Source organism: Centrocercus urophasianus, unplaced genomic scaffold, assembly GCF_019232065.1.
Source record: "Centrocercus urophasianus isolate 14NV4802_14NV808 unplaced genomic scaffold, USGS_Curo_1.0 seq_13, whole genome shotgun sequence".
Lineage (NCBI taxonomy): Eukaryota > Metazoa > Chordata > Aves > Galliformes > Phasianidae > Centrocercus > Centrocercus urophasianus.
In genome coordinates this window covers 40,285,523-40,297,203 of record NW_024884475.1, presented here as the reverse complement: position 1 = coordinate 40,297,203, position 11,681 = coordinate 40,285,523, and the positions used below count along the sequence as shown (strand labels likewise).

At 49.1% G+C, this 11,681-nt stretch overlaps 2 protein-coding genes across 2 annotated transcripts; both read right to left on the bottom strand.

The window, feature by feature from the left end:
• Window positions 1-493: 493 nt before the first annotated feature.
• Window positions 494-2,298, bottom strand: MBOAT4 (membrane bound O-acyltransferase domain containing 4). Its single transcript, XM_042812720.1, has 3 exons — window positions 2,180-2,298; window positions 1,606-1,812; window positions 494-1,397 (listed from the first exon to the last, which is right to left on the bottom strand). Exons 1-3 carry the CDS (start codon window positions 2,296-2,298, stop codon window positions 494-496), a joined length of 1,230 nt encoding a protein of 409 aa, XP_042668654.1.
• A 6,099-nt stretch (window positions 2,299-8,397) lies between these two features.
• Window positions 8,398-9,455, bottom strand: ANG (angiogenin). Its single transcript, XM_042812176.1, has 2 exons — window positions 9,350-9,455; window positions 8,398-8,926 (listed from the first exon to the last, which is right to left on the bottom strand). Exon 2 carries the CDS (start codon window positions 8,918-8,920, stop codon window positions 8,483-8,485), a length of 438 nt encoding a protein of 145 aa, XP_042668110.1. The 5' UTR covers window positions 8,921-8,926; window positions 9,350-9,455; the 3' UTR covers window positions 8,398-8,482.
• Window positions 9,456-11,681: the final 2,226 nt, after the last annotated feature.

Sequence of the window (11,681 nt, the reverse complement as noted above, 5' to 3'; positions counted from 1 at the left end):
GACAAATGCACATTTGCAGTACAGATGAATTCGATGGCAAGGCTACATGCTTTCCACATGAAATGAAGCTCAGACCTAAAGCCCCAAGACAAACACGGGGCAGTCAGTGCTGCTGAGAGCCCTTCTGCCCAGTTTGGTGACATCCATGCCTTGCTTCAGTGCTTCCCTTGAAACTGGGGGATATCCCATGAGTAAAAGACAAGCTGAGCCTCTGGAGATTTCTTGACAAAAGCTCTTATCTCTGTGTGCTCACATGAAAAATTTCTTCTCAGAGAGGGTGGTGAGGTATTGGCACATGCTGCGCAGGGAGGTGCTGCAGTCACCATCCCTAGAGGTTTTCAAGAAAAGTGAAAGCTCTGAAAGACATGGTTAGCGGGCATGGTGGGGATGGGTTGATAATTGGACTGAGTGATATTAGCGGTCTTTCCCACACTTACAATTCTATGTGCAGGGACATCCTCTAGCCAGTCAGTCGAGTTAGCCCAGGACAGGCTCAGTTCTGCTTTGGTTTCTGAGCAAACAGCAGCAGCAGCAGCACAAGGCAATAAGTGAAGGGAAGGATACTGTTGTAGGAAGTCCAGAGTAGACAGAGCATGGAGAAGTTCTCTGTCTCCACAGCCATCTGGATGTAGGCAATGATGAGCTGTGTGAAGACCCAGGTTGTGCCACGGTAGAGGAGCTTTGCAACACAGGAGGTGGCCCGGGAGCTGAGGAAGGGATGGATTCGATAGTCAGCTTCTACCATGATGGCCCAGCATAGGAAACCAAAGATTTGGCCAGGGCGAAGGCCGTGCCACCATGCAGAGAAGGCAAAAGTGGCAAGGAGTGGCTGAGCTGGGCAGCGCTGGTAGACCAGCCTCCTCAGCCAGAGGGATGTACTCTTGTTCCACGTTCTGGAGAAGACAGCCAGGCGATGCGTGGTCTCTAGTGTCCAAAGGTCATGGCCAGAAAGGTCTCCCTGCTCCACCGCTGCCCCAAAGCCTGCTGCCTCCAGGAGGGCCTCATCCAGCACCCACTGCGAGTAATATGCCAGTCTGAAGAGCAAAGCCTGTGCCCACATGTGGCCCATGCTGGCCCAGCCCTGCATGCAGGGCAGCCAGGCTTCCAGCCATGCACGCAGCATCTGCAGCACCAGCACCCCGAGGTACCTCCAGCCCACAGCCCGCAGCGGGCAGGGGACGGCCCCCAGAGACGTGACCTGGGCCTGAAACTTGCTGAAGGAGCACAGTGGGCCTCCAAGGAGGGCTGGGAAGAAGAGCAGGTAGCTACACAGGGGCAAGGCTCTCTGCAACAGCCCCTGGCCAGGCTGGGGCAGCACGGTCCCTTCGTGGATGTCCAGGGCCAGAGATGTCACCTTCTGAGTGAGCAGCATGATTGCAGAGAGGGTGACAGCTGGCCTGGAAGGAGAGGGCACCTGAGCGCTGCTGAGAGACTCTCAAAGGGTGGGCATGAGCATGCATATCCCACCTTCTCCTGTCATGCCCAGAGTGCTGCAGGTTGAGGGAGGCCCGGGGGGACCGACTGCTATGAAGCAGCATTTCATGCAGTTCCTCCCAAAGCAATTGGGAGGGTGGGAGAGGGAGGGAAGCAATGCTGGAGGGTTACCTGGTGTCCTGTGGCTCCAGCACCAGGGCCAGGTGGCAGAGTGTCTGCCAGCACATCTGGAGGCAGAAGACCCAGGTATGGACATAAGCTGGACTGACCAAGAGGAGCATGAGCATGGAGCCGACAGCAGGGATGAGAAGCAGCGTGGCGTAACTGCCCATGGCTGTGCCTGCAAGGAGACATCCTCCAGCAAGGAGGAAGATGTACCTAGAAGAGACCAGATGCCCTTTGGACAGCTTTTGGGGAAAACGTAGCTTGGAATTCCTGCTCTGATGTTAGTAGTATAGTGTAGTATGAGACGTGCAGCCTCCACAGGGCCACACTGGGAAAGGGCAAAGCAGGTCCTGCCTGGCCCCTGTCTGCGTCACACTGGAGACAGTCCCCATTCCCTGCCCTGCTCTTCTTGCCTGTGTGCTCATTCTGGTAAACCCACCTCTTGCAATGCAGGAGAGCCTAGCCTGGCTATTGTAGCTTTAACCACCCTGAACTGGCCCTACTGCACAAAGAGGAAAGCCAGGAGAGACCCAGAAAGTACCCATGGACACAAATTGCCCCTGGTATGGAGACCACGTACCGGGAAATCAGAGAGAGGTGCCCCAAAGCACAGAGGTAATGGAAGAGAGCAGCGAAGAGGAAAGCTGCTAGCTGGTACCAGGCTGCAGGGAGAAGGATGAGCAGGTCTGCCCAGCGCATCGAGAACCTTGCTTCTTCCAGCCCCTGGAGAAAGGACTGAGCCAAGGGCTCTGGTTTATATGCGTCAGGACCATGGCGCAAAAAGAAGAGAGCCATGGAGACAAAGGTATCTACAGGAAGAGGAATGTGTTTTCCCATTCACTAGTGTTGGCTTCTTGAAGCACCTCTGTCCCAAGGTTTGTGTGTAGGTGGAAAAGTTGGTTATTTACTTTGCCAGACGCCTGGGCCGTTATCACATGCTTTGAAGGCAGCAGGAGCCAGGACAGAGATAAGAGCCTCTTTGAGCTGCCAAATGTGTCATGCTGGGATGCACTTCAGAGCAAAATCCCCAGGTACATCCTGGCTTAGTCCTTTCTCTTGGCTACTTCTCAGCTCAGCCCTTTTTGGAAAGCTGTGGTTCTTTCCAGCTGGCTGGGAAACTGAATGGATTTCTGCTTTATTTTAGGCACGTGAAGAGTGTTATTGCAAAGAGAAATACCTTGGAATTTCCCACTGGAAGATAAAATGAGAGAGGAAGAAAAAATAAGGTTTTACTCTTCCTTGAATTAATGATTTCAAATATTTAGATTTGTCTATTTTACAATAAATAGGGCAAAACTAGTGCTTAATATTACAGAAAAACCTGTGCTCATAAAAAAATGATTTTTTTTATTTTGAAACTTCTATGAATTATGCCACTCTTCACTGAGCTTTTCAAGCCACCATGATGTTGTAAAGCTAACCTCATTGTTTAGATGGCTTTTTTGGTTATAAGAAGGCAGGGACCAAAACCCCATGGAAAAAAAATGGCTCAGAGGGAATACTGCAGAGGAACTGCCTTCTCATTTTGCACTGTTTGTAAGAGCAAGTCAGTAAGTGTTTGCAGTTCATATGTGATAGAGAGAAGCTTTTTCCATGCCACATTTGGCATGCATGACATGCAGCAACAGCCTGGTTTCATGGGACTCGTCCTGCCAAGTCCACGCAGCCCAAAACTGAGTTTGGAGGGTAAATATTTTTCAAGGCCTTTGTAGTGTCTATTTAAGCAATTCACTGCTATGGTTCTGAAAAAATGTTACTGCTTTTCGAGAAGCCATGGTAGCATTGGAAACATGATACTTGGCTAGTGCCTCTTATTTTGTAATGCTAGCTGCTGGACTGTGGAAGGGTAATTTTATAGTGAGCATGTGAGCCGTAGGGAAACCTATGAGACAGTTTCACTTGCTTTATTTCTATGTGCTAAACAAGCAACAACATGGTTCCTGTCTGAAGATACAATGATTTGACAGTAAATGAGAAGAAGTGGGCTGAGTACTGTCAGAGCAAGCTGTGGGCATGAAATCAGAGCAGATACAATTTGGATACTACTCTTGGGCTAGTATCCAGAAATTTCATGGCTGCTTTCTTAGTGAAATGTACTGCTTTGGGAACAGTTTTGGTTGTCGATTGTAATGTAATGTATACTGATCTTATACGTATGTAGGGTGTAGATGTGATCCTCACACATACAAACTTGCAGGCTGCACTGCAAAGTGAAAGGTTCGGATCAAAAACAAAACCACCTTTATTTTAATGAAGACTTTATTCTAGAGAGAAGCACATAAGTTGAAAGGGAAGCTATTGAAATGAGGTTTAGAAAGGCTGAACTGAGCTCCTGCCTCAGACCTTCTCTGTGACCTTGGGCAACCTGGATTTTCCCATCCACAAAACAAGAAGATAGCTTCTGCCTTCCCGTAGCATTATAAAGTAGAATCAATTGGAAACCTTGAGACTTTACATTTGCAGCTGATAAGTGGAAAATGAAAGTGCCTAAATGAGAATGGAATTAATAAATAAATGCATTAGTTGACTAAAACACAAGCATGCAAAAATTCTTTCTCTGTTTGCAGGCAGCAGTCGCACGCAGTTATTTTGCTACTTGTTGCTACTGCAGATTTGCTGACCACTACCTGCAAATGGCTCATGGCTGCTTATGGCAAAACCTTTTTGTCTCCCTGGACAAAAGACTGCATCCCAGTAGCTTAAGGATAGTGCAGAACTTGATTGTTAGGCTGGATATTGGGAAAAAATTAATCTCAGGAAGAGCAGTGATGCAGTGGCCGCAGGTTGCTCAGGGAGCTGGAGGTGTCACTGTCCCTGGAGATGTTCAGAAAACAGGATGTGGCACTGAGGGCTGTGATCACCGGGCACATGGGCCGGGGTTGGACTGGATGATCTTAGAGGCCTTTTCCTACCTTCATGACTCTACGATTCTGCTGCAGCCCCACTCGCAGAGGTCTGAGAAAGCTCCATCTGCCTGGTAGTGATGTAGCTTTGAGCTCAGTCTCTCTGGCTGGTGACTCCTGTTCCCTGGTACAGTAGGATGCCAATATGGATATAGTTGGAAGTTAGGAAAACTAGGCAAGTGGAAGGTCTCTCATAGAGAACACTACAAGATGTCTCTACTGGGGCAATCGCTTAACAAAATATACCAATGGGCACTCTCATTACTCCAGTACTCATTTTTACTGACATCTGCAGAGTATGTTGCCAGAAACCCAACCTTTTATACTCTATTTTTCAGATAGATTAGGTCATTGAAACAGTGCAGACATGATCTGTCTGGTATAACCAAAAAGGTAAGCACAGAAACCTTAGCAAGACTAACTATATTCATTTGCAGACTAACCACAACCACATCCTTCAAAGTCACTGTCTGGAGCTCTAAGTAAGTCTGATAGATTGTATAAGATGTCTTTGCTCCTGCTCACTAGAGAGATTGCTCCAGTGTTAGTGTTTTCTGGGTTACTTCTAGGTTGACAATCTTTTCCTAGAGAGAGGGAAGAAAGAAGGTAGTCAGGTAACTATGCAGTCATATATTCTTTGTCTGTAAGCTGGAAGAGTTTGCATGTTCCTCTGGGCTGGGTTAGACAGAATGTTGCATCAATCTGTTTTCTCAGGGTGTTCAGGTCTTCTGGGTTTGATGGCTAAGTCCTGCAATACTCCAGCACTTTAATCTACAACACATTCCGTGTAGTTTCCATTTCCAAATCTCACCTTGGTGTGTGTGCTCTCTTCAGCAGTACTTTTGTAAGTCTTTTTGTGCACATGCAGGTAGTAAGTGATTCCTGGGTACCAAATACAGCTTAGAGAGTTTGAGGGCTGCACTGCTAGTCCCTACCATGTGCAACACTTTTTTTTCTCAAGATTTAAAATCTCGCAGTGTCTCTGTCCTCAAAAACAATGGATCCTTGCAAGTTTTACTTCAAACTAGAGGGTCTATTCTGAGTCATTTAAGATCATTCAATTTACCACGGAAATTGGAGCTGGTAAAATTGCAAGTGATGCCACAAAAATGTGCACATGCATGTTTTCTGTACTAGCAGCATAAGGCTGCTCATAAAATTTCTGGTCTGTTTTAAACAGTACACCTACAAACCTTAAAAATCCCGGTTGCTGGCTTCATCTGGGTATGGAGAGAAGGCGGCAAAGATAAATAAATCAGAAGCCTGACAAAACTAGAAATATTTGCAGAAATTCAGACCTATTTCTGACAGCAAGTAGCAATTGGCATGCTCTGGATGGACAGAAAGGTGTATGTGCTTCGTTTAAATGCAAGAGGACATGTCCGGAGACATGCTTGCTAAAGAAGGAAATCTTGAAGATTTGAGAAGCTCTGCCTGTTTTGCTGGAGCTGTGCTGCCCTCAAGTGGCTTTTTTTTTTTTTTTTTTTAAATTTTTTTTTTTTTTTTTTTTTTTTCAATGGCAGAGGACGTGGTTTATTTTCAAGACAGAATCTTATTGGAATTCCTTTCTTTCCTTCAGTTTTGAGACCAAGGCCAGATGGAGACAGATCCTTTAGATCCTCCTAAGGCTTTGGTATATTTCAAACAGAGACTGACCTCACTGAAGTCTGTACTCTGTGTTGGTTCCATTCAAGCTGACCACAGAGTTCTTCAGACAAAAGGTATGCAGGTCCATGGACCATGCCAGTGGTGGGAAATAATGGTCCAGGGCTGCATACTTTCCTCCTGCTCCCTTTCAGGCAGAGATCTCCTGCCATCCCACTCGGCTCCTCCAGTGGCCAGGAGAGAGCAGGCTAGAGCAGGGGAACTGCTGGAAGCTGCCGGGCCAGGAATGCCTCTAATGCCCCATGAGTCCATCTTGGGACCTGTGCATTTCAGTACCTTCATTAGTGACACAGACAGTGGAATTGTACGCACCCTCAGCATGTCTTCTGATGACACTGAGTGTGCAGTTCACACAGCAGAAGGCAGGGATAGACAGGCTTGAGGAGCGGACCCATGGGAACTTAATGAAATTCAGCAAGGCCAAATGAAGGTGCTGCACTTGGGTTGGGGCAATCCCAGGTATGTGTTGTACTGCAAAAGCACCAGTATTTCTGTGTAAGGTTTACCAATCCTGAAGAAAGTACACAGAGGAAGTTAACATTTATAAGTTTAATAACAAGGTACTCACATACCCAGAGACAACCAGCTGGTAGAGTGTCTGCCCTTGGGTTTCCTCCAGCAGATACCAGTGGTGGCTAGCCAGCAAGATGTCCACACAAACCCTTAGCCCTGTGGCTATATGACAAGGGGGAATGGCCTTAAACTGAAAGACTGGAGATTAGGTTAGATGCTAGGAAGAAATTCTTACTCAGAAGGTGATGAGGTACTGGCACAGGCTGCCCAGAGAGACTGTGGATGCAAGTCCATGGACCATGCCAGTGGTGGGAAATAATGGTCCAGGACTGCATACATTCCTCCTGCTCCCTTTCAGGCAGAGATCCCCTCCTGCCAGCCAGAGAGACTGTGGATGTGGAGGTCCTCAAGGCCAGTTGGATGGTGCCCCAGGCAGCCTGATCCAGTGGGTGGCAGCCAGCCCACAACAGAGGGTTGGAACTAAATGCACTTTAAGATCCCTTCCACCCTAAGCAGTTCTACGATTCAGTGATGATGAAATATCTCAATTCCTCTCCAGTGTAAAGAGAGTAGAGCTCTCCTCAAGAGGGCACAGCCGAGAGTTCAAGCTTACCGGTTCACGGAGGTCTACAGGGCCTCTGCCTTTCTGCTAAATTCCAGACAAGGAGAACCTGAGTCACTCATGGTACATTTTGGACAGGGTCCAATTGGAACGGATCAAAAAGACCGTTCTTGGCCTTCTCAGTGGCCTTTTTGCAGTGGCATGACACCTGAATGTTGGCACTTCTATCTGAGCCTTCTGGGCTCCCTGGGCAATAGGACCAGAGCAAGGAGGACTACTGGTTTCCTGGGTTGCATGAAGAGGAGTGTTGCTGATGGGTTGGGAGAGGTAATTCTACTCCTCTGCTCAGCATCGCTGAGGCATAACTGGAGTATTGCAACCAGTGCTGAGCACCCCAGAACATGTGAGATGTGGTCATGAAGATAATGAAGGGTCTGGAGCATCTCTGTTATGAAGAAAAGCTGAAAGCTGGAACTTTTCAGCTTGGAGGAGGGTCATGCATTGGGAGTTTATCAGTGCGTACAAGTACTTGTGGGGAGAAATGATGACAGACTTTTCCAGTGGTGCCCAGTGACAGGACAAACTGTATGGGGGGGTGGAGGACTTTGGGGTCTGTGTATGGCTTTAGCCATGGGGGTTTTGGAGGGCCTCAGCACTGCCTCAACCCCACAAAGGCCCCATGTAGGGTCAGAGGCATCTGGTGGAGGGGACTGTGGAGCATGCTGGGGCTTATGGGGCAGCCATAGGGGAAGCTGGGTCTTCTGTTACAAGACTCAAGGGAAGTTAGGAAACACTATGGGGACTATGGGTACTCAGGAACACAGTGTGATATCTGCAGGGTTGGGATAACTGGGGAAGCTGTTGAATACAGGGATTAAGGTAGCCCTGGAGGAGCTATTGGGAACTGGGGGGAATTGTGAAGTGCTCGCCAGGGCAAAAAAACAAGGTGGGGAGTCTACAGGGTATAGTACAGGTCAGAGGCACCCAAGGGACTAAAGGGTACCTGGGAGGTTGGGAGAAGGTAAGGGTTTATAGGTGAACCTGGGTTGGCCATGACCATCCTGAATGGGGTCAGAGGCACCCACGGGGGCTGAAGGACACCCAGAGGGGAGCAGGGTCCCACGGTCCCCCCAGAAGCTGATGCCAGAGCCCAGGCCTGTGGCACCTCTTTTATTGCAGGTCCTACTGCAGCCCCTTCCCGAAGGGAGGGAATCCATCTCTCCACGCGTTGTCCCCCATTTCAAGACTCATTAACAGATACATAGGTGTTAGCGAGGTGCACAGGCAGCCCGTTAAGGCAGGAGATACGCACATAGCGATGGAGCTGCCGGGCCTGGTAATTGCAAGGGGGCCGGCTGTCTCCACCCCGCAGGTTGCAGGCTGTGATGTCCATGGGTATTGAGGTGCTGTGGAACCCCTTTGAGTCGGCTGGGAGGGCACAGGTGGCCACCATGTCCTCAGCTGGTGCATGTACAAAGGTGTTGGATTGCTTGCAAAGCCTCCCTGGGGCCGTCACTTGCCGTCGTGCCAGCATGATCCTGCAGTAGAGGTGTCCCGTAAGCCCGAGCGTCCGGGGGTGGTCCACATGCTGCCGCAAGAACTTCTCATAGCGGGTCTCTCTCACAGCCCCTGCCACTGCTGCCAGTATGAGGACTAGGCATAGCATCCAGCTTGCCATGGGTACCTGTGGAAAGTGGGGTCAGAGCCTGGACTGCTGGAGCCCTGTCTGGAAACCCCATCTTGGGCACCTGAGTCCCCTGTAGAGTACCCCAAATATGAGGGTCCATTACAGATCTCCTCCAAATGCATGGAGAAGTGCCCTCTCAGACACCTGGATTCACTGCAGAAGTCCTCTGAAGACCTAGGTCATCTGTGGATTCCACCCAGATGCCCGGATTCTGTACAGAACATCCCAAGAATAATAGGTCTCCTACAGTTCTGCATCCCACAGGCACCTGTATCTCTTACTGTACATCTCCTCTGGACATCTGGATCCCCTATAGCTCCCCCACACTCTCAGACACCTGTATCTCTTCCATACCACTAGATGCTCAGGTTCCTTACAATTTCCTCCTGCAAATATTTTAGTCCCCTGCATGTCCCTCACCTGAATTTCTGTGTGCCTCCGTTTCTCTTCTGGCCTCAGGGTCTCCTGGTCCCTCCCACTCCTCTGCACTGCTCTTATACTTGTCCCAGCTGAGCCCAAAAGACAAAGGTCCAGGAGAAGGGGCAGGGCAAAGAGCAAGGTCCAGTGTGTGTTGGGGGCAATCCGGCATTCAGGAGGCCCCACTCCCCTCACACCACCCCCCTCTCTGCCAAGGTCACTAGATAATCATTAATTAACCACATGACTGTCTGCACACATCCCCTCAGGTGCCCCCTGCCCATCTCACCATACAATAAGGCTCTGGCCTGATGATGCTTGGACCTATGCACAGGATGCTGAGCACAGTGAACAGCACAGAGCTTATGGCCTGGGGCTGTACACAGGTGCCCCCTCCTCAAGCATTCTGCTCCCACAGATTCTACCTCAAGCACTCCTGCCCCAATGAATGTCATAATGAGGCCCTTGGGACACAGAAAAGAGCACTCGGAAGACCTTGAGTCATAGAAAGATGCTGTGAAATTCTTGGGTTTAACAGGAAGGGCTTTGCAGGACTTTGGAGCACCAAAATGAACATGGGAGCAGATGAACTGAAAAATGAACTGAGCAGAAAAGGATTTTGGAAATGCTAGGAGTGCACAGAAATGCCCAGGGAGAACTCTGGACAAAACAACAAAAGAGATCACAAGTCACTGGTGTGCACAGGAAAACACTCTGAGAATACTGAGGCCAAAAAGAAAGGCACTTGGAGGTCCCCAAGCACATTCAGAGCTGTGTTGGGCAAGCAAAATGAATTTGGAGGAACTTGTGTTGAACTGCAAGGATTCAAGAGACAACTGCTAAGCACAGAAAGGCAACTGGAGGACTCTTCGGTGCACCAAACTTCACGATAAAGCCCTGTGACATGCAGAATGTCATTTTCAAGGCCCAGGCTCATCAAACACCTACTGTGAGTTCCCCAAGTGGAGACAAACCTGTGGGTTTCATCTGCCAACAGAGTCATTGCTCAGAGAGAGCTTCTGGGAGGTGGTGAGTGAGGGCTCCCCTCTTCTGATTCCATCTCTTGTTCTTTTTCCTTTTTTTCTGCCCCTCCCATGTGCCAGGCACACCAGGTCTGGATAAATACAATGCAGTAATCCTTATTGCTCAAAAGGTAACGGGCGACCTCACCTCTGACTGACCACCATGCAAGGTCCCTCCTGCTCCAGGTGATTCACTCCTCAGCCTGCAGGGTTTCCTTAGCAAGGAGTATCAGTCCCCTGGTAGCTGACTAGTTTACTGTACTACTTTCAGCTCAGCTGGGTGCTGCTCCAACAGTCCCTTCCTGCTGTTACTGGGAACAAAGGACTGTAATTGCATCCAGCTGAGAGCACACTCGGTAAAGAAGAAAAGGCATTTTTGCACCAAGTTAGCACTAGACGTTCCCACCAAACCATCATTTCCACAGGCTGCTGATCGGAGGATATGCCGCTCACCGACATGTGAAAAGTTCTGAGAAGGGCCTTGTTAGAAACCCCAAGAGCAAAGAGTCCAATACAGTAGAATTGCGTAGCTGTGGGAGTGGAATGATGTCACGAGTGGAATGATCTCAGGACGGTGCCAGACAGCCCTCCAGCAGAATTTTCCCAGCTGTGAGCATCAGTTTGGTTACTTTCACTGGATCACTGCCAGAAACTACTGATTTTGGAAAACCCAAACAGCTTTACAGGTTCCCGAAACACGGCTCCTTAAATGACAGGGCCCTGAAGAAAGCTAGATAAATGATTCTATGGCTGTATGATGATCAAATAGGCTGAGGGAGCTGCGTTTGTTCAGTCTGGAAAAAGCTTTGGGCGACCGCAGTATTTTAAGGGAGATTATAAACTGCAGGGAAATCAACTTTTTACATGGCCAGATCATGATAGGACAAAGGGGAACGGTTTTAAACTAAAGATGGGGAGGTTTGCATTAGAAGTCGGGGGAAGATTTTCACTAAGAGGGCAGTGAGGCACACAGCTGCCCAGAGGCTGTGGTGCCCCATTCCTGGAGTGCTCAAGGCCGGGCTGGATGGGGCCCTGGGCAGCCTGAGCTGGGGGGGGGATGGAACTGGATAACCGTTGAGATCCCTTCCAACCCCAGCCATTCTGTGTTTGATTTCTGCCACTCTGCTTACTCCATTGTGTGCTATCTTAACTGCTAGCAGTTAGATGCAGAAAGGAGTTTAAAGGAAACATTCTGCCCTTGCTCTGAGCTTTGTGCTCTCTTAATTTCAGCCTCTGGTGTTGCATCAAGCTGCTGCCGTGCGTCCTCATGGTGCCAGGACATCATGCCAAATATTTAGTCCAGATGAAGTCCC